This window comes from Euleptes europaea, chromosome 8 (genome assembly GCF_029931775.1).
Source record: "Euleptes europaea isolate rEulEur1 chromosome 8, rEulEur1.hap1, whole genome shotgun sequence".
NCBI classification, from domain to species: Eukaryota; Metazoa; Chordata; class Lepidosauria; order Squamata; family Sphaerodactylidae; genus Euleptes; species Euleptes europaea.
The window spans coordinates 13,354,868-13,377,915 of NC_079319.1; the positions used below are offsets into that span (position 1 = coordinate 13,354,868).

The window sequence follows — 23,048 nt, forward strand, 5'->3', positions numbered from 1 at the left end:
ATTGATCTGACCAACGACTTCCAACCTCGAAGACCAGCCCGCCCTGCACTTTGCAGCTTCCGCACCATCAGCCCCAGCACGTCCTGTCTATGCCTAACATGGAATATCCTCCATCCTGGTGACAGATCACCAAGGGTAGCCGTGTTAGTCTGTCTGTAGCAGTAGAAAAGAGCAAGAGTCCATTAGCACCTTAAAGACTAACAAGACTAACAAAATGTCTGGCAGGCAGTGTTGGCCAACGAACATTGTTAATAAAAAACCGAGAGAATATTTTACAAAGAACTGGAAACTATATTATGAATGCATTGCTAAGTAATTCAACTAAGTAGAAAGCCATAATCTGAGATTATTTTCTTTTCTTTCTTTTTTTGTAATCAGTAATGCTAGTTTAGTGTTATGTAGAATAATTACATACTAATGAGACAACGAAATAAAGTTATGATATATGAAAGCATTTCATGATGTTTAATTTTTTTTGTTAAACGGTTTTTTAATTCCATATAAGCTAACTTTTGATATCAGCAAATTGAGTATAATTTTATTAACTATTCACTGATATAAAAGTATAATGCTTTAGTAAAGTAAAATATAGGTAAATATCTAGGAGGTCAATGTAGTTTTAACCAATCAATATTATGTTGTGTAAGCATTTAACAGTTTTATATCAGTTCAGGTTAGAAGGAGTATAAACCCCTTCCAGTTATTCACAAACAGTAACTTGTCCTAGAGATGTATTGACAGGCAGAGCTGTCATGTGGTTTGTATGATCGTTGTTGTATGTTTTATAATATGTTGGGGGGGATTAATAAAAAAAATGTCTGGCAGGGTCTGAGCTTTCATGAGTCTGAAGAGGTGAGCTGTGACTCACGAAAACTCACACCCGGCCAGAAATGTTGTTAAGTCTTCAAGGTGCCACTGGACTCTTGCTCTTTTCTACTCCATCTTGGTGTCCTTCTAACCCAGGTCAGCTAACATCCTCCAGGCCAAGGAGGTGGAGAACGCTTTCCGGTCAGGTGGCTCCCGCTTCCTTCATTAAGCTCCGAAGGAGCCTTGAAACTAATGAGATTGGATGAAGTAGCCGCTTTACTGTTATTACTCAACTCCCACATGTTGTCACCGAAAGGCTGCTGCAGAATTAAGGAGGTCAACTTTTTTTTACCCATTAGATGCCTTCCAACTAATGAGAGTGGGTGAAGCCGACTCCTTATGATATCACTCAGCGCCTACACATCCTTGTAGAAGAGAACCGATTCAGAATTGAACAAAGGCAGCTCCACCAACAGCGAGGCATGCTGGCGAATGCAAAGCCGGAGCGCACGATTGCCTGGGCTAGCTCCCTGGCTTGAGTCCTTAAAAGTTATATAATGCGCGCGTAGCCCAACGATATCTGATTGTCTCCAGGGTCTGAAGGACCGGAGAGCTCCAGGAGCATCACTGTCTCTTTCTCAATCCTGAGGATCAAGGCAGAAGCAAGAAAAGCAATCAGGAGGTAGGGAAGGCACACGCAACGAAGGCTCGCACTCAGGAAGTTCATACGCTCTGTTGGTTTCTGTTACAACATTCGTTCAACGTAACCAGCCATTCGGACACTGGCTGCGCCACTGCATTTTTACCTACCTTGTGACAGCGGAGAAGAATTAGTGTGCATGTGGAGGGGGCGGTCATTACACCCCTTCTGACACTGAAGGAACCATCAAGTTAGCTTACAAAATAAACAACGGCCGTGGAAAACCACATCAGCAACAAACCAAAAACAAACCAAAACACCCAACCATACTAAATTACCACAGGGTGAGTTTTAAAAGCACTGTGCCCATTTCTTCCTGGACAAAATATTGTCGAAGGCTTTCACGGTCAGAGTTCATTGGTTCTTGTAGGTTATCCGGGCTGTGTGACCGTGGTCTTCCTGGACACTTGCATAAAAGCTTTCAATTTCTTCCTCATCAGCATTGGTAGCTGGGGCATGAGCTTGAATGATGATTGTGTTGATAGGCTTTCCATGAAGTCTGACTGATAGTATTTGGTCGGACTTCGCATTCTTGACTGCTTGTGCTACATCTGGCCTCACTATTAGAGCAACTCCATTAACAATTCTTTTACCCAAGATAAGAACAATGTTGTGTTTTCACACCTATGCAATACCCTATTTACACAGAAAAGCCTTAAGTCTATAAAATGATGCAGTACAACTGTGATTAAAATGTACGTGAACAATTATCCTTTATCGTAACTGAACAACTGGTTAAAGAGAAGAATGGCTATGCCAGGAAAAACCATTCTTAAGGCTGGTAAAATGGATTTCAAATGGATTATCTCTTAGTTAGACAACTACCACTTCCTTAATTGATTTACATTACAATTGCAAGCACATTTATCTGGCAGCAAGCGCCCCTGAACTTTGCTTCTACAGGGTTGGTTCTATTGACCTCCATTTTCCTCAGCCTCTTTTCCTTTTTTATGTAAATGCACTGCATGGAAGACATCACCTGTAAGAGCTTCAAAGAACAAGAAAATAAAGAACAAAATGGGAACATATTCAGGCATATCGTTAACCAGTCATTGCAAACTCAACAGGTAAGTGGCTAGGTGAGTATCCAGGCTCATCTATGAGAAGGAAATTGCACCACCATGTGGCAAAAAAGAAGAAGTTCTAGGTCAGAAAAATCAAGGGCAACCTCATTTTGAACTCTGCTCAACGTGCAAATGTTGGCTTGGATCCTGCCGATCCATTTCACTGGGATGCCCCTTTCCTCCAAGGCAAAGATTCTTCCCCTGACCAACAGCCTCTTGCATCAGGGGAAGGTTCCCTGAGAAGGAGAAAAGTGCTGCCCCTAATAGAAGTGATTATCAATTGTTGTCAAACCAATTCAATTCAATTCATTACCGTCATTGATAGGGTTGCCAGGTCCCCCCACTCCTCCGGTGGGAGCTTCTTGGGGCGGAGGTGAGGGAGAGATTGCGAGCACGCACGCGGCCGCACCGATGCGATCACAGCACTTCCGGTTTACACCTGGAAGTGCCGCATCGCAAGGGGCCTTTACCACTCAAACTGGGAGTTTGAGTGGTAAAAGGCCCGTTGCAATGCGGCGCTTCCGGGTGTAAACCGAAAGTGATGTGTCGCAGCGGGCAGGCGCACATGCAAGTGTTGCCCGCCGACCCTCAGCTGGTCAGCAGGCAGCCAGGTGGCTTGGCGCGGGTTTCCCCGCCACCACCTTGCGCTGTATTAGTTGGAAGGGGCAAATTTATTCATTGCAGTTACCCAAGGTCTACCAAATGTTAGCCAAAGCCTGGTACAGAATTCTGTTCATATTTTTTCACTTGTAAGCAAAAGCAAGCAATGAGTCTCATTTATAACATATACATATTATTGCATTAGCATCTCGTGTCCACGCTGAGAAAAGCACAGGTCTTCTGCCTCTGTCTATGTCTCAGACCCTCATATACCATCCAAGTTCATCCTGGGGGAACAGAAATTGCACCCTGCTCTTGAAGCTGAGTGATGCCAATTATATTATAGACTCAGACTACCCATGAAGGAATTGGACAGTTCCCCAGACCACAGTCTGGAGAATATAGTGGCCCACGGAAATCTAGAAGTTCGTTTTTCCTGGTCTAGCCAAATACCATTAACAAGTACATAAGAACATAAGATCAGACCAAGGCCCATCAAGTCCAGCAGTCTGTTCACACAGGGGCCAACAAGGTGCCTCTAGGAAGCCACAAACAAGACGACTGCAGCAGCACCATGCCTTGCAGGACACACTTCCAGCATTTAATGTAATCAGCCCTATCAAGGTTCTTGTAGGTTATCCGGGCTGTGTGACTGTGGTCTTGGTATTTTCTTTCCTGATGTTTCGCCAGCAGCTGTGGCAGGCAACACTCCTCTGAAGATGCCTGCCACAGCTGCTGGCGAAACGTCAGGAAAGAAAATACCAAGACCACGGTCACACAGCCCGGATAACCTACAAGAACCAATGAACTCTGACCGTGAAAGCCTTCGACAATATTTAGCCCTATCAAGTTTTTAAAAAGTACTAATAACAAGCCTTGCATTCAAAAGAACGAACAGGAATCTACACACAGCAATCAATGTTTGTGAAATAACTGATAAGGGAGGATTCTGCATATTCGCATGGGAAACCGAGGCATTATGCATTTTAAGAGACTTCCCCTGGAGCTACAAAATGAGTCACTGGCAGAACCTGAAGGAGAACAAAGCCCGAGAACGAGAATCAACAACTTGAACTTGATACGTGAGACTGGCGACAGTTCAGCTGTCATTTTTGGGGTGGGTATATGAGACTAGCAAAAATACATAAGGCATGGCCTAAGAAAAGAACTGGGAAGATATTCTACATAACTCAAGAGGAGTGATATTACACACATTGGGCTGTTCAAGGTTCAACCCAGCTGTTCTTTTTTTAAAAGCTGGATTTCGTTAAATATTTGATTTTTTTAAAAAGTAAGAATGATTAGGGGCTACAGCTGCCTCAAAACACAGCTTTGATCGTCTCTATTTGAGGAAAGAGAAATTACCAGGAGAGCCAGCGTGGTGTAGTGGTTAAGAGCGGTGGTTTGCAGAGGTGGACTCTAATCTGGAGAATAGGGTTTGATTCTCCTCTCCTCCACTTGAGCGGCGGAGGCTAATCTGGTGAACTGGGTCGGTTTCCCCACTCCTACACATGAAGCCTGCTGGGTGACCTTGGGCTAGTCACACTCTCTCAGCCCCACCTAACTCACAGGGTGTCTGTTATGGGGCGGGGAAGGGCAGGTGATTGTATAAAAACAGATTAGAAAAGCTTGATTGTGGAGAAAAGTAAACATACTTGCTCAAAGATGGCCCTAGCTAGCCTGATCTCATCAGATCTCAGAAGTTAAGCAAGGTCAGCCATGGTTAGTACTCAGTTGGGAGACCACCAAGGAAGTCCAGCGTTTCTCTGCAGAGGCAGGCAATGGCAAACCACCTGATCTCATCAGATCTCAGAAGTTAAGCAAGGTCAGCCATGGTTAGTACTCGGTTGGGAGACCACCAAGGAAGTCCAGCGTTTCTCTGCAGAGGCAGGCAATGGCAAACCACCTTGGACTGTCTCTGGCCTTGAAAACTCTACGGGGTCGCCATAAGTTGGCTACAACTTGATGGTACTTTCCACCACCTGCTCAACATAGGTGTACCTGCCTGACTTTACTTCTACTGCTGGTCCTTCCTTTCTTCCTTCCTTGTTTGTATGAGTGCTAAACCTTCTTCCCTCTTTTATAGTTCCCCTTTTGGCTGCTTTAGAATTTGAGAGTGCTGCCCAGCATCACCTAGAGCCTGATTTTGGTGGGGGGTGGTTAGAACCTACTTTGCTCCATTGGCATGTAAGGACACTGCTTATTTAGGACCAAGACAGAAAAAGGCAAAGACAAACAGCGATAATGCAGCGAGTTTGACACCACTGTAGCCGTCTTTGCGTGAAACATGCATGCATTAGACCATGAAAAGCAAAAACAAAACAACATTTATCTGGGGGGTGGAACCCAAAAAATGACAGTCCATGCTATACATACTCTTCTGATACGGGAGTACAGCGCTCCCCCTTCTGTAAGTGAGCACGGTGATTAATAAAGGGAGGGTCACTGAGATATAACGTTGACGGAAAGGAACTGCTATCCGAACAAACAACAGCCAGTGTTTTCTTTTAAACCAGTTACTTTATACCAACTGATTCAGTTTTTTAAAAATAACTTGTTGAATATCTTCCATTTGGGAGGGCGTGTGCATGTGAACATGTTTAGTTAGTCATTTCTCACACCATTAGATCACTCATGTGACGGGATGGTTTACTCAAAACGAGGAATGCTAAAAGCTGCACAGAAACTACTCTACAAAAGCCAAGACACTTTCTAGGAGCAGAGGCGGCCCAAATTTATTTTAAGCAGAAAATGGTGACTTATTCTACAAGTTCTATGATGGAAAAAACATCTGATAAGCATCAAGACCCTAAAAAAAAAACAGAACAGCAGCATGATAACATTTTAAAAAAACACTAAACATCACCCCACCAATCTAAGACTAAGACAGAAATTTAAATCAGGGATGAATCCTGAAACTCAAACCACAGAACAAATGAGTTCTCACTAATTTCAACTGAGAAGATGTGGTGGGGACCTTCTCGAAAAAAAGGAGAGCCACATGCATCACCTCCAGTCTTATTTCTGGTAGAAAACCATTTTACTTCAGATGGTAGTGGTATCTAAACAAGCATCTCTACAGTTGATCAGGGCAAAGGGAATGGGGAGGGACAATATGTACCTTCTGGTGACAGGCTATGGTTGGGGATCACTTTGCAATGCGGGCTGGTGAGTATGTAATATTCCCAATACTTCAATCATGGTTTCTGTGGATCAGGTGCTCCTTCACTGGTACAAAACTTCCCCCTTCTACTGCTAATTTCTGTCACCATCAGATTTAACCATAGTTCACAGTAACCAGGATTCTGAAGGCACCTGCAACCCCTGAATAACTTTAACCACGGTTAAGGTCAGTGCCTACACAAACCTCAACCCCAACAGAGTATTTCGTGCCGAAAAAGAAAAGCACCATTTTTAGGAACTAGGAAAGAGATGAAAAATAAGATGATTGCAATCCAATATATACGGAGCAGTCACCACGTACAATTCTGATGTCATAAAGGGTGGTGTGGAGCTAGAAAAGGTAGAGAACAAGGCTGCCGAAACAATCAGAAGGTTGGAACACCTTTCCAGTGAAGAATCTTTCTTGTCAATCTTGGCCGTTTGCAGAAGGCTTTGCCCAGGGGCACTGGGATGGCTACTGTGACAAAGAAGGCTGGGTTATGGCTGCATCCACACACTGGTGGATATTTTGCCATTGGCACACTATAGCCATCATTCGTAACTGGTGTTCCTGGGAGGACAAGAAAACCCATCCATGATTGCTATAGTAGAAAATTATATCCTAGAATGTGGGGGTGCAGCCCCTATGACCTGATCCCAAAGGGTTCTTATGTTCCATCACAAGCGTACCTCACGTATGAAGAACAGATAGGTCTATTATAAAGTAGTATTTATCTGGGAGCCCTGACGTGGATGGCCCAGGCTAGCCTGATCTCATCAGATCTCAGAAGCTAAGCAGGGTCAAGAAGAAGAGGACTTGGTTTTTATATGCCGATTTTCTCTACCACTTAAGGGGGACTCAAACAGGCATACAATCACCTTCCCTTCCCCTCCCCACAACAGACACTCTGTGAGGTAGGTGGGGCTGAGAGAGCTCTAACAGAGCTGTAACTAGCCCAAGGTCACCCAGCTGGCTTCGTATGCAGGAGTGGAGAAACCAACCCGGTTCACCAGATTAGTATCCGCCGCTCATGTGGAGGAGTGGGGAATCAAACCCGGTTCTCCAGATCAGAGTCCACCACTCCAAACCTCTGCTCTTAACCACTACACCACACTGGCTCTCAACCCTGGTTAGCACTTGGATGGGAGGCCACCAAGGAACAGCAGGGTCACTATGCAGAGGCAGGCAATGGCAAACCACCTCTGATCACCTCTTGCCTTGAAAACACCCCTACTGTGTGACTGTGACTTGACTTGATTTTGACTTGACGGCACTCCACACACACAAGTTTATCTGGGAGAAGACGGAGAACTAGCATAGCACCTCTTAACCCACCCACCCACCCCCGGGCCTCAGTGTTAAAGTTGTGGGATTTAACTTTCTACACCGGTCACATTCTCTGCCGTTTAGATCATGAATCACTCCATCTTGAAGCAAAGTGTGGGAGATGCGTTAACGGGCTTTTCGGCAAGTGGGCTGTTCGTACCATGGCTGCATCACAGGCCTTCGCCGTAGGAACAGATTTTGACTCAGAGAACTGGGGACAGCCCGATTGCTGGGGAATAGAAGATTTACGGGAGGAATTCATGAAAAGGAGATCGATGAGGTAACCTAGCAAGGCTGTCAATAAAACAACAACCTTCCACAATGGCCTCCGGAGAAGAAATTTCCTCGGGAGGAAATTGGCGGAAGGAGAAACCCCATTACTGAAAGACAATTCCGTTTCTCAGGACTACCTAAGGATAACGGAACAAGGCAGAGGTTGCCAAAGAGATGTCTTGATAAGGTCAGAAGAAAAATAAATATAGCCACGGTGCTGATCTTGAAATATTATATTTTCCTGGAACTATTAAGGACCAAGTTTTTTCTAATCCTTGTATTACTATTTAACTACCTCCTTAGACTGCTGATAGCCATGAATATATATCATAAAAGAACACAGAAGAGCCATACTGGATAAAACCAAAGGCCCATGAAGTCCTGTTCACACACTGGCTGACCAGTTGCTTCTATGAAGCCCACAAATAGGATGACCGAAACAGCATCCTCCAGCCCATGCTCCCCAGCAACTGATATCAAGAGGCGTACTTCCTCTGGTACTAGAGGGAGTAGATATCCATCTTGACTGGTAGCCACTGGTAGCCCCTTCCTCCATGAATTTGTTCACTGCCCTTTTAAAGCCTTCCAAGCTGGCAGCCATCACCACATCCCGTGGCGGCAAGACCCTGCCAATCTAAGCCAGGTATCAGGCCCATGTCCATAGGGAGGGGAAAGATCTGCTGGTTAACATCTGTATCTAGTAGCCCATTTTTCTTTTTATCCTGCTCAATGCAGCATACATGGTTCTTCCCCCCCCCCCCCGCTTCCATTCCAGGTGAATCAAAATCAATGATTTTTTAAAAATCTGATTTTTTAAAATTTAAATGGTATTTTTAAAAATAAAACGCTTTTTGAGGAAAAATCTATCTAAAGAGTTTTTTTTATTTAAGATACATTATAGTCCAAAGGCTATTCATAATGAAATGATTAGTTTTTAATTAACACCAGCTGAGCCCCTCTCTTAGGAAGAACATGCAAGCTTTCCAGTTTTACAAATCCTTTTCTCGGGCCATGTGAGAAGGATGAAAGCAAGCCTAGGGTTACCCATAAAAACAAGCGAGAGATAACACCAAACATTCACAGTAAGACAGGCCCATATGACCTGGATAGCCCAGGCTAGCCTGATCTCGTCAGATCTCAGAAGCTAAGCAGGGTCAGCCCTGGTTAGTATTTGGATGGGAGACCACCAAGGGATGCCAGGGTTGCTGTGCAGAGGAAGGCACTGGCAAACCACTTCTGTTAGTCTCTTGCCATGAAAACCCCCAAAAAGGGGTCGCCATAAGTCAGCTGCGACTTGACGGCACTTTACACACACACACACCTGCGACCCTCAACACCAAACACAGCCCATACCCAGAATCCTGTCAGGGGCTTGAAAACCTACCCAGTTGCAGACGGTTGGGAGAAGAACAGTTGTTTTTTATATGCTGACTTTCTCTACCACTTAAGGAAGGCTCAAACCGGCTTACAGTCACCTTCCCTTCCCATCCCCACATCAGATACCCTGTGACATAGGTGGGGCTGAGAGAGTGTGACTAGCCCAAGGTCACCCAGCTGGCTTCATATGGAGAAGTGGGAAAACATAAGAACATACAAAAGGCCCTGCTGGATCAGACCAAGGCCCATCAAGTCCAGCAGTCTGTTCACACAGTGGCCAAACAGGTGCCTTTAGGAAGCCACAAACAAGACGAGTGCAGCAGCACCATCAAATCCAGTTCACCAGATCAGCTTCCACCGCTCATGTGGAGGAGTGGGGAATCAAACCCGGTTCTCCAGATCAGAGTCCACCACTCCAAACCACCACTCTTAACCACTACACCACGCTGGCTCTCAAAAGCAAAGCTATTGTCAAGCACCAGGCAGCCTACAGTATTTGGCTTCACAAGTTGCACATGTTTGCAACACACGTCCTTCATATAGGAGTTGAGAAATGCGTTTGTAAAATCTTGACCCAGATTATCTTAAGAAATGCCTTTAGGCTTTGTATTCCCTCTCCCCCCCCCCCCAAACCCCACTACACTGAGTGTGGTATTCATTCAGCCTCTCTGCCAGACAGGAATTTTAATCTAGGTTTGCATTTTGGTAAGAAGGAACCCCAAATATCTAGTGGAGACATTAATGAGAGAGTCCTAAACCCATTGAGAGGCAGTCACTCCACAGAGGGTTACAACAGGTAAATGAGTAACTACATGCGTAACTACATGCAAGGAGCCCCGTGGCGCAGAGTGTTAAGCTGCAGTACTGAAGTCAAAAGATCTGCTCACGACCTGAGTTCAATCCTGACGGAAGTCAGTTTCAGGTAGCCGGCTCAAGGTTGACTCAGCCTTCCATCCTTCCGAGGTCGGTAAAACGAGTACCCAGCTTGCTGTGGGTAAAGGGGAGATGACTGGGGAAGGCACTTGCAAACCATCCCGTAAACAAAGTCTGCCTTGGAAACATCGGGATGTGACGTCACCCCATGGGTCAGGAATGACCCGGTGCTTGCACAGGGGACCTTTACCTTTACATGCAAGTCTACAATGTGAAGTCTTTGCTGCCATCTTTTGGTTATATTTGGATACATCTTCAAAAAGATAAGGCTGAAAACTATACCTCTAAGGAACAATGGGGGTTCCATGAATGGAGTTTCCAGTGTTCGTTCGTTTGTTTAATTCAGCGGTTGGGGCATTACAGCCCACTTGATTTCCCAGTGAGGGTATGGCTGTCAGGTCCTCCGGGAATTCCCAACGAGGGTAATACCACCACCCCCCTCCGCAGCTGCCAGGTAGCATCAAGAAGCATCAAGAAGGTTGGACCAGAACCAATGGGTTTAAAATTAAATCAAAAGAGTTTCTGTCTAGACACTAGAAAGAATTTTCTAACAGAGCAGTTCCTCAGTGGAACAGGCTTCCTCGGGAAGTAGTGAGCTCTCCTTCCCTGGAGATTTTTAAGCAGAGGATAGATGGCTGTCTGCCAGCAATGCTGATTCTATGACCTTAAGCAGCTCATGAGAGGGAGGGCATCTCGGCCATCTTCTGGGCATGGAGTAGGGTGTGGGGGGGGGAGGTGTGTGTGGGGGAGGTACTTGTGAATTTCCTGCATTGTGCAGGGGGTTGGACTAGATGAGCCTAGTGGTCCCTTCCAACTCTACAATTCTAAGCTGCTCAGGCTGTCAAGTTCTCAACTTCAGTCAGTCCTGTTGCTCTCTGTACCAACTTAACAAGTTCCTAGGAGGCACAGGGCTGGTTTCGTTTGCTTGTTTTTTGTAAAGATAAGAGGGTGAGGGGCCCTTCAGTGGATAATACTGTATGAAAAAAAATATAGAGAGAAGAGAGATAGAGCAGGCAGCACCTATTCGAAAACAGCTGCCTGAACTGTAGGCTTGGAAGCTCCCAACATTCGGTGACAGGCTCCAGCACCCTACAGCAGCCATTTTGTGACTGGGCCCAGTCCCGATCCTCAAAAGCCTAGAGGTGCCAACAGGATCAACAAGAACGGGGAGCCCTGGTTTAACGCTCTGGCTCAGCTACAGCCGCTTCATATGTTCTGAACAAAAGGCATGAGGACCGAGATTAATTAGAGAAGATAATTATTTTTTACCGGGGATGCCCCAGGATGTGGTGATGGCTGCCATCTTGGAAGGCTTTAAGAGGGGAGTGCTCATGTTCATGGAGGAGAGGGCTATCCATAGCTACCGTACTAGTCAAAATGGATACTAGTCACAATGCATACCTATTCTCTCCAAGATCAGAGGAGCAGGCCTTATTATATTAGGTGCTTTGGAACACAAGCAGGATAATGCTGCTGCAGTTGTCTTGTTTGTGGGCTTGCTAGAGGCACCTGGTTGGCCACTGTGCGAACAGACTGCTGGACGTGATGGGCCTTGGTCTGATCCAGCAGGGCTTTTCTTATGTTCTTATGATAATTGTATTATAAATTATATTAGGTGATGTGGAATACAGGCAGGATGCTGCCACTACACTCGTCTTGTTTGTGGGTTTCCTAGAGGCACCCGGTTGGCCACTGTGAGAACAGACTGCTGGACTTGATGGACCTTGGCCTGATCCAGCAGGGCTTTTCTTATGTAAGGTGCTATTAACCTTGAAAGTGGATTAAACATGGGTCAAAGACACACAAGCTAAATACAGGCACACAGTGGAGATGTCACGGGGTTGCCTCATCCTGCAACCAATCTTTTAGATGCAAGTGGGCCTCTTTCTAGGGCATTAGTGACCACTTTATAGAAGCATCAAAAATCTGTATGCACTGAGACAAAGACCTTAACATGGAAGTGCCATGTGCTTCTCCCCTCCCAGGGAGAAAACTGGGATATAAATAAATAAATAAACATACATGATTGTGATTAGGAAGAATTTTCTAACAGAGTGGTTCCTCAGTGGAACAGGCTTCCTCTGGAGGTGGTGAGCTCTCCTTCCCTGGAGGTTTTTAAGCAGAGGTTAGATGGCAAAGATGTCAGACAAGGATGTATTTATCTCCCTCTCTCTTCAATCTATATGCAGAACATATAATTAGGAAAGATGGATTAGATTTAGATGAAGGTGGAGTGAAAATTCGAGGGAGGAACATTAATAATTTGAGATATGCTGATGACACTACATTATTGGCAGAAAATAGTGAAGATTTGAAACTACTGCTGAAAGTTAAAAGAGAAAGTGCCAAAGCAGCACTACAACTGAACATCAAGAAAACAAAAATAATGACTACAGGAGAATTATACAACTTTAAGGTTGACAATGAGGAAATCGAAACTGTTCAAGACTTTCTATTCCTTGGCTCCACCATCAACCAAAAGGGAGACGGCAGCCAAGAAATCAGAAGGAGATTGAGACTGGGAAGGGCAGCCATGAAGGAGCTAGAAAAGATTTTGAAGTGTAAGGATGTGTCACTGGCCACCAAGACTAGATTAATTCATGCCATCGTATTCCCAATTACTATGTATGGGTGTGAAAGCTGGACAGTGAAGAAAGCTGATAGGACGAAAATAGATTCCTTTGAAATGTGGTGTTGGAGGAGAGTGTTACGGATACCCTGGACTGCCAAAAAACAAACCAGTGGGTTACAGATCAAATCAAGCCTGAACTGTCCCTAGAAGCTAAAATGACTAAACTGAGGCTATCGTATTTTGGTCACATTATGAGAAGACAAGAGTCACTGGAAAAGACCATCATGCTAGGAAAAGCTGAGGGCAGCAGGAAAAGAGGAAGACCCAACAAGAGATGGATTGACTCAATAAAGGAAGCCACGGCTTTCAATTTGCAAGATCTGAGCAAGGCTGTCAAAGATAGGACATTTTGGAGGACTTTCATTCATAGGGTCGCCATGAGTCGGAAGAGACTTGACGGCACTTAACACACACACACACACATGGCCATCTGTCAGCAATGCTGATTCTATGATCTTAAGCAGAAGATGAGAGGGAGGGCATCTTGGCCATCTTCTGGGCATGGAGTAGGGGTCACTGGGGATGTGGGGGGGAGGTAGTTGTGAATTTCCTGCATTGTACAGGGGGTTGGACTAGATGACCCTGGTGACCCCTTCCAACTCTATGATTCTACGTCATACCTGATCTATCTTGCACCCTCCAGTTCTTATATTTAAATTTGATTTGTCATTCAAAACACTACAGTGACTTACATGGGACAGCCACCACAGACAGACATGCAAAAAAGGGGGGGAAAGCTATTGCCACAGTGATGGATGGCATCGAATTGCTCTCCGGAGCCCCATTTGCATTCTAGGGCTTGCTGATCGCTTTAGAGCCGACAATGCAAGGAACAAAATGGTTCCAAACAGTTGCTACTCACTGTGATGTTCCACAAGGTCAAGAGCCACGTTCGTAGTGATATCCATTCCAGTGCTTATGTACGATTGGCAGCTTTTCAGCGAAGAGAGGCACGAGTCCACGCCACTGAATGAGGGCATAGAAGAACCCCCAGGCATCTTGAATTAATTACCTGGAAGATAACAAAACATTTTTTCAGCTCCAACATTGCACCATGCTGCTACAGTCGTGCCAGTTTCCCTACTCCAGAATTTTATTTACATCAACAAACTCTGTGTTGAACAGAGAGCCGTTGATTCAGTTTTAACAGACTTTGCGCAAGTTCGAGGCTGAATTAACACGTGGCACTTTTCAGCCTTTCTCCAACTGTTGGTATGTGCATGTGAAAAACAGAGAAAGTCCTAAATGTGCTTATACTAGGCGTCTGCAGAGATTGATGGTCATAATTTCTTGCATTATTCATAGTCTGCCGTTCTCACTGGGACACAAGGAGCATTACACAGAGAGAGTCCAGACAATCAACAAGTTGGGACAGTTGGTACCCCTTCAGGGGGAGGGGAAGTATGTGGCATCCCTAGCCCTAGCCCTGAGGAATTTCCAGTTCACAGCTCAACATGCACTGTTCTATAGAATCATAGAGTTGGAAGGGACCACTAGGGTCATCTAGTCCACCCCCCTGCACAATGCAGGAAATTCACAAGTACCTTCCCCACACACCCCCAGTGACCCCTACTCCACGCCCAGAAGATGGCCAAGATGCCCTCCCTCTCATCATCTGCCTAAGGTCATAGAATCAGCATTGCTGACAGATGGCCATCTAACCTCTGCTTAAAAACCTCCAGGGAAGGAGAGCTCACCACCTCCCGAGGAAGCCTGTTCCACTGAGGAACCGCTCTGTTAGAAAATTCTTCCTAATGTCTACAATAAAGCTGCACTGTTCTACAATAAAGCTGCTACATTAATGACTATTTATGATATGAATGATAATTATGCTCCACAATGTTCCATATCACTGACAAACTTATTTTCAACTGGCAGAATAATCAACACTTGAAACCACAAGCCTGAACTGCCTGAAAGATAGGAGGGCCACGTTTATGGCAACCCCTGGTTCTGGGAGAAACTTGCCACCATCTGTCACTCTCCCAAAAGAAATGGGTCTTACAATTAATATGTTGGAAACTCTTGTTTTATTCTTGCACTTCACCCATTAGAACTGGCGGGCGCCACTGTTCCATGTTCTAGAACATGACATTTCCGTACAGCATAATAGACACTGCTTGTTTCACAATAACCAACACAAACCCGCAGGTGGGACTCGGACCGCACACCTCCGAAGAATCTCTCCTCCCTGATCAGGGCAGGGAGCATTATCCCGAAGCCCCCACAAAGCATCAGTTTTGTGATGTTCCCTACTTTGAAGACAGGTGCTAGCTACAACAGATCAGCACCTGAGCAATATTGACTAACCCTAGAGAAAAATAGCGCCAAACAATGCCTTGGTCACCCAGGATACTAACACCAGCCCCACCAGGGTACTTTTCCATCCTCAGTGCTGCCTGGGCCTCAAATGTTTTGCAACGCCCAGAGATGGAAGGCCAAGCCAACTTTCACAAGATACGTTACTGCTAATTTTCAGGTAAGCAAGGATCATTTGGATGATTCTTTTAACCACGGTTTAATTAAGCCATGAGTTTTACGTGCCGCCTAAACCGAGCCACCAGTTTTGCAAAGAATGCCCCAACGCACCATCCATCATATTTTTTTTCATTTTCCGAGGAGGAGGAGAAAAAGGAGAAGCGTTGGTTTTTATATGCCGACTTTTTCTACCACTTAAGGGAAGAATCAAACCGGCTTACGATCACCTTCCCTTCCCCTCCCCACAACAGACACCCTGTGAGGTAGGCGGGGCTGAGAGAGTTCGGAGAGAACTGTGACTAGCCCAAGGTCACCCAGCTGGCTTCGTGTGTAGGAGTGGGGAAACAAATCCAGTTCACCAGATTAGCATCCACCACTCATGTGGAGGAGTGGGGAATCGAACCCAGTTCTCCGGCTCAGAGTCCACCGCTCCAAAACCCAAGGGAACCTCAACAGGGGAGGGGAGGTAAAACAGAATGGGTGAAACTTCAACCGCCTGGCTTCATGAGCAGGGATAATGTACGATGCTCCCAGAGCGTACTTTTTGGTTTAACAACAGAACTGGTTTTCTGCCAATACAGAATAGAGCCCTCTTCTTCAGATGCGAAGAAGTGGACTCTAGTCCACAAAGGCTTACGTTGTAAAAAATAATTGTTGATCTTTAAAGTGCTGCAAATTCTGTTGATTTTTGCTGAAATAGACCAACACTTCTACTCTTCTAAAAGGATTTGGTGTTTCCTTTTCTGAATCCCTGCAATTGCCTGCAGCCTGAAACCAACATGCAAAAGGGGGGGGGGGCTTTTGCACAAAGAAGCAACTAGCAGTTTCATGAAGGGATGGCAGAGTTTGACATACAACTATCTCCCCCTTGCGCCTGTTTTCAAAGGCTCCTTTGAGCCACAAGAAGGGTTGCCAACCTCCAGATGGAGCCTGGAGTTCTCCTGGAATTCCAATACATCTCCAGAGATCAGGTCCACTGAAGAAAATGGCAGGGGGGAAATGGAAAAGTGGCCTCTACGGCATCACATCCCCGCTGAGCTCACCCTCCCACAACGTGCCTTTCCCAAACATTGCCCTCAAACCTTCAGGGATTTCCCCAGGTCAGAACTGGCAACCCTACAAGGTGACGCTGAGCATGTACAAAATTACTTTACCCACACACATTTGACGAAGTGAGCTCTGACCTCCGAAGGTTTATGCCGGAATGATTTTTGTTAGCCTTGACGCTGCCAATGGACTCACTTTATTTTTTCGCTATACATTAACACGGCTAGCCCTCTGGAGCACAAGATTTTATAGCAGGGTGGCTGTGACTGAGCTCCTAAAAGATCATAGAATCATGGAGTTGGAAGGGACCGCCAGGGTCATCTAGGCCAACCCCCTGCACAATGCAGGAAATTCACAACTACCTCCCCCACACACACACATCCCCAGTGACCCCTACTCCATGCCCAGAAAATGGCCAAGATGCCCTCCCTCTCATAATCTGCTTAAGGTCATAGAATCAGCACTGCTGACAGATGGCCATCTATCCTCTGCTTAAAAACCTCCAGGGAAGGAGAGCTCACCACCTCCCAAGGTCTACCAAAGCACCCTTCAATCAGACGGTGGGGTTAGAACATAAGAACGGCCATGCTGGGTCAGACCAAGGCCCATCAAGTCCAAGTCTGTTCACACAGTGACCAATCAGGTGCCTTTAGGAAGCCCACAAACAAGACAACTGCAGCAGCACCATCCTGCCTGTGTTCCTAAGCACCTAAGATAATAGGCATGATCATAAGAACCTAAGAAAGGCCATGCTGGGTCACAATGGCGGGATGTGAGCAGTGGGGTGCCTCAGGGATCTGTGTTGGGACCGGCACTTTTCAACCTGTTCATCAATGACCTGGAGTTGGAATTAAACAGTGAAGTAGCCAAGTTTGCAGATGACACCAAATTATTTAGGGTGGTTAAAACAAAATCAGACTGTGAAGAGCTCCAGAAGGATCTCTACAAACTGGAAGAATAGGCATTAAAATGGCAAATGAGATTCAATGTGAGCAAGTATAAAGTGATGCATATTGGGGCAAAAAATCCCAACTTCACATATACACTGATGGGATCTGTGCTGGCAGCGACAGACCAAGAAAGGGATCTTGGGGTGGTAGTGGATAGCTCAATGAAGATGTCAACCCAGTGTGCGGCTCCTGTAAAAAAGGCAAATTCCATGCTGGCCATAATTAGACGAGGAATAGAGAATAAAACTGCTGATATCATACTGCCCTTGAACAAATCTATGGTGAGACCACACTTGGAATACTGTGTACAGTTCTGGTCACCACACCTAAAAAAGGATATTACAGAGCTTGAGAAGATGCAGAAAAGAGCAACCAAAATCATTAGGGGACTAGAGCAACTGTCCTATGGGGAGCGGTTAAGACGCTTAGGGCTGTTTAGCTTGGAAAGAAGGCGGTTAAGGGGAGACATGATAAGAGGTCTATAAAAGTATGCATGATTTGGAGAGAGTGGACAGGAAGAAGTTTTTCTCCCTCTCCCATAATACTAGAACACGGGGTCATCTGCTAAAGCTGGAGGGTGAGAGATTCAAAACAGATAAAAGAGAAAAAATTTCACACAACGCATAGTTAAATTGTGGAACTCCCTGCCCCAGGATGTGGTGATGGCTGCCAGCTTGGAGGGCTTTAAGAGGGGAGTGGACATATTCATGGAGGAGAGAGGTATTCATGGTTATTAGTTAGAATGGATACTGGCCATGCTGCATACCTATTCTCTCTAGTATCAGAGGAGCGTGCCTATTATTTTGGGTGCGGTGGAACACAGGCAGGATGGTGCTGCTGCACTCGTCTTGTTTGTGGCTTCTTAAAAGGCACCTGGTTGGCCACTGTGTGAACAGACTGCTGGACTTGATCTGATCCAGTAGGGCCTTTCTTATGTTCTTATGTTCCCAAGGCCCATCAAGTTCACCCAGTGGCCAACCAGGGGCCTCTAGGATGCCCACAAACAAGATGACCGCAGCAGCATCCTACCTGTGTTCCACAGCACCTAATATAATACTAGTCATGATGCATACCTAGTCTCTCCAGGATCAGAGGAGCATGCCTGTTATCTTAGGTGCTGTGGAGCACAGGCAGGATGGTGCTGCTGCAGTCGTCTTGTTTGGGGGCTTCCTAGAGGCCCCTGGCTGGCCGCTGGGTGAACAGACTGCTGGACCTTGGGCTGATCCAGCAGGGCTTTTCTTATGTTCTTAATGATATAGAATACAATTATCACACGAACATAAGAAAAGCCCTGCTGGATCAGCCCAAGGTCCATCAAGTCCAGCAGTCTGTTCACCCAGCGGCCAACCAGGTGCCTCTAGGAAGCCCCCAAACAAGACGGCCGCAGCAGCACCATCCTGCCTGTGCTCCACAGCACCTAAGATAACAGGCATGCTCCTCTGATCCTGGAGAGAATAGGTGTGCATCATGACTAGTATTATATTAGGTGCTGTGGAACACAGGCAGGATGCTGCTGCGGTCGTCTTGTTTGTGGGCTTCCTAGAGGCCCCTGGTTGGCCACTGGGTGAATTTCATGGGCCTTGGTAACATAAGAACATAAGAAAGGCCATGCTGGATCCGACCAAGGCCCATCAAGTCCAGCAGTCTGTTCACACAGTGGCCAACCAGGTGCCTGTAGGAAGCCCACAAACAAGACTGCAGCAGCACCCTCCTGCCTGTGTTCCACCGCACCCAAAAGAATAGGCATGCTCCTCTGATGCTAGAGAGAATAGGTATGCAGCATGGCCAATATCCATTCTAACTAACAGCCATGAATACCCCTCTCCTCCATGAACATGTCCACTCCCCTCTTAAAGCCCTCCAAGCTGGCAGCCATCCCCACATCCTGGGGCAGGGAGTTCCACAACTTAACGATGCGTTGTGTGAGAAAACATTTCACCTGGCTGGCCGCTGTGTGAACAGACTTGATGGACCTTGGGCTGACCCAGCAGGGCTTTTCTTATGTCCCTAATTAGGTAGACGACAATTATCCAGGGAGCCCCCCAACGAGACAACCGCAGCAGCATTGCCCTGCCTGTGCTCCACAGCACCTAAGAGAATAAACATCAGAACCGAAGGAGAGACCCTGCAGGATCAGACCCGGGTCCACCAAGCCCCGCAGCCTGTTCGACAGGGGGCGTCAATTGCAGCACCGAATTGCAGGTTCGATCCCAGCCCGGCCACGTCTCCTTTCGGGGGGCGCTTTGCACCCTTTCCCCCTCCCCTCGTTTCCAAGATGCAGAACTCCAGCGGTGCAACTGCAGAGGCTGCAAGCAGCGGTCGCGGGTTCTCGGCTCGTTGTCGCTGTTTCCCTACCTAGCGCCTGGAAACCTGCAGCCCCTTTCCTCGGACCGCCGGCCCCCCAGGGCCCGAGCCGCTCTTGCACCGCCCAGAAAGCAAGGAGGAGGGCCAGGGCAGCCCAGGCGGCGCTGATCATCAGCCGGCGCCCGTGCACATGACCCGGGGAAGCTCTCATGTGATGCGGAGCGGAGCAGCGGGGAAGGGCCAGGCTGCTGCTGCTTGGTTGCATTTGCACCCTCCTTCCTCCGAGCGCTTCCGGATCCTCCCGCCGCCCCCTTTGCAAAGCTCTCGGCCTCCTTTGCAGGGAAAAAGGGGGTCGTGGCTGGAGGTTTTTTTTCCCCGGGGAGCAGCTGTGACCGTAAGTGCGCCGGCCCTCGGGCGTTGCAAGGGAGCGTTGCAAGCAAGTGGGAGCGTTGCAAGCGTTGCAAGGAAGCGTTGCAAGCAAGTGGGAGCGTTGCAAGCGTTGCAAGGAAGCGTTGCAAGCAAGTGGGAGCGTTGCAAGCTTTGCAAGGAAGCGTTGCAAGCTTTGCAAGGAAGCGTTGCAAGCAAGTGGGAGCGTTGCAAGCAAGTGGGAGCGTTGCAAGCGTTGCAAGCGAGCGTTGCAAGCAAGCAAGCGTTGCAAGCGTTTCAGGGTGGCGATGCAGGGTTGCAGCGTCCCGTCCCCACCCCCGGGCGAGATTGGGTTTGGGGGGGGGGGTTGCGCCCAGTTTCTTTCTTTTTTTAATTTTTTTTATTGTTATTATTATTTTTCCAGAATTATTAATTATGTAGTTTAACAACTGACCTAAACAATAACAATTGACCTAAACAATAACAATTGACCCAAACGATACAAAGTAAAAACAAACAGGACACGCTGTTAAAGATATTGTCGAAGGCGTTCACGGTCAGAGTTCATTGGTTCTTGTGGGTTATCCGGGCTGCGCGACCTGTCCTGAAAACCTCCAGACTAACAAAGACGACAGTCCACAATAGCCATGCTTTGGATTTCACACATTAACAGATCATGTCAGATTACAATGGTTCCATATTAACATACCACACCCTCATTAGCACATTATCTTGATACTTACCGGACAGTGATTAGGACATTACCTTTGATACTTTTTGCAGGACAATGATTCAGCTCAACCCAACCCCTTTCTGACTATATATTACTCTTCCTACACACTTGACCCTGAGAGACGCTGTCCTTCAGTGCTACTCCTCTGAAGATGCCTGCCACAGCTGCTGGCGAAACGTCAGGAAAGAAAATGCCAAGACCACGGTCACACAGCCCGGATAACCCACAAGAACCAATTGTTAAAGATATTTGTGTATAATCATAGAAATATTGACTTCCCCTACACAGCAGGAAAAGGGGAAGACCCAACAAGAGATGGATTGACTCAATAAAGGAAGCCACAGCCTTCAATTTGCAAGATCTGAGCAAGGCTGTCAAAGATAGGACATTTTGGAGGACTTTCATTCGTAGGGTGGCCATGAGTCGGACGCTGTCTTGACGGCACTTAACACACACACACACACACCTCCCTCCATCTTGTGATAAATTAGTAATCTCTTTTGCATAAAATTCTAATCCTGATATTGTTGCTAATATTTATTAGTAGTTAGTACTATCATATAAAAGAAAGAAAAAAGGGAAAAGAAAATAAAAGAAGAAGAAAAATAGTGAATCTTACTAATAAGTGGATTAGTATAGTAGAAAACATTTAATTACTTCCATTAAAAATTAATTATTTTGTAACTCCTCCATTTCTCCCTAACACTCATTTAATACATTTTATATTTCTAGTAAAGTAATATCATATATGGTTTTATTTCCATTATAGCCAATCCTTTTAACCGGTTCCTTTTTAATGTCATCCAAAAGAGAAACTAGACTCTTTTAAATTAGTCCCTTTGTCCGGAATTTCCTGCATTTCCTAGGGGGGTAGCGCCCAGTTTCATTCCAGAGGGAAACGTCCTGAACATAATAAAGGCCCTGCTGGATCAGACCAAGGCCCGTCAAGTCCAGCCGTCTGCTCACACAGTGGCCCAACCAGGTGCCTCCAGGAAGCCCCCAAACTGTTGTGCCTAGAAAACGTTATCCCAGGTATGTCTGATCAAAGGATAACGCACTGGAGATCAGGAGTTAGTTTCACAGCTATGCCGTTTAATGGTACCAAGTTTAAACATCCAGGCCAGGATCAAAATCTCTCCAGCCGAGACCTCAGAGAGTCACACTGCAGAAAGAATCACCTTTTCATTTAGCATTGATCAACCTTTTGTACACTTTCTCTTCAATTCCTTCAATAATGATACTTTTCTGTTTTTCTCGTGCTGTCATTCTTAACAAACCGTCTCTGTAAAGCAAGTGCAAAGCAGTTCTTTTGCGGAGGTCTTTGTAATGAGATAACAAGCTAGCAAGGCAGAGCAAATCCGGCAAAGGTTGGAATGTTGCAGACTGAGGAATGCTTGTGTATGTGCTTTAGGCAAACTAAGTGAATTGAAAGCAAGAGGAAAGAGAGGAAGGGGGGGTTCTTGACACGCATTTATCTACATGGGTGTCACGTCTAAAAAGGAGGATTCCTGCACCTGTTTATGTACACAGGTAAAATACCTTTATTTGGGGCACTTCACAGGTAAAATACCTTTATTTGGGGCACTTCAAAACAAGACAACTCCAGCAGCACCGTCCTGCCTGTGCTCCGTAGCACCTAAGATAATAGGCATGTTCCTCTGATCCTGGAGAGAATAGGTCTTCATTACTAGTATGCATTTTGACTAGTAGCCATTGATAGCCCTGTCCATAATAACATAAGAAAAGCCATGCGGGGTCAGTTCCAGGCCCATCGAGTCCAGCAGTCTGTTCCCACAGTGGCCAACCAGGTGCCTCCAGGAAGCCCACAAACAAGACGACTGCAGCCGCACTATCCTGCTTGTGTTCCAAAGCACTTAATATAATAAGGCATGCTCCTCTGATACTGGGAGAGAGAATAGGCATGCATCATGACTAGTATTCGTTTTGACTAGTAGTAGCCATGGATAGCCCTCTCCTCCATGAACATGTCAATTCCCCTCTTAAAGCCTTCCAAGTTGGCAGCCATCATCGCATCCTGGGGCAGGGAGTTCCACACTTTATGCGTTGTGTGAAAAAATACTTCCTCTTATCTGTTTTGAATCTCTCATCCTCCAGCTTCAGCAGATGACCCCTGCATTCTGGCTCATTTCTGAGGGAGCCCTGAGAGAACGGTGATTAGCCCAAGGTCACCCAACAGGCTTCATGTGGAGGAGCAGGAAATCAAACCCGGTACTCCAGATTAGGGTCTGCCGCTCTTAACCACTATACCATGCCAGCTGCCTGCCAGGTCACAGA

At 46.3% G+C, this 23,048-nt stretch overlaps 1 protein-coding gene across 1 annotated transcript in view; it reads right to left on the minus strand.

Moving 5' to 3' along the window:
* NSMCE2 (NSE2 (MMS21) homolog, SMC5-SMC6 complex SUMO ligase) overlaps nt 1–13,873 on the minus strand; it is a 222,108-nt gene extending 208,235 nt beyond the window's left edge. The window contains exon 1 of the mRNA XM_056854514.1: nt 13,738–13,873. Coding sequence (XP_056710492.1) covers nt 13,738–13,873 — 136 coding nt within the window. The remainder of the gene's footprint in view (nt 1–13,737) is intronic.
* Between the last annotated feature and the right edge of the window lie 9,175 nt (nt 13,874–23,048).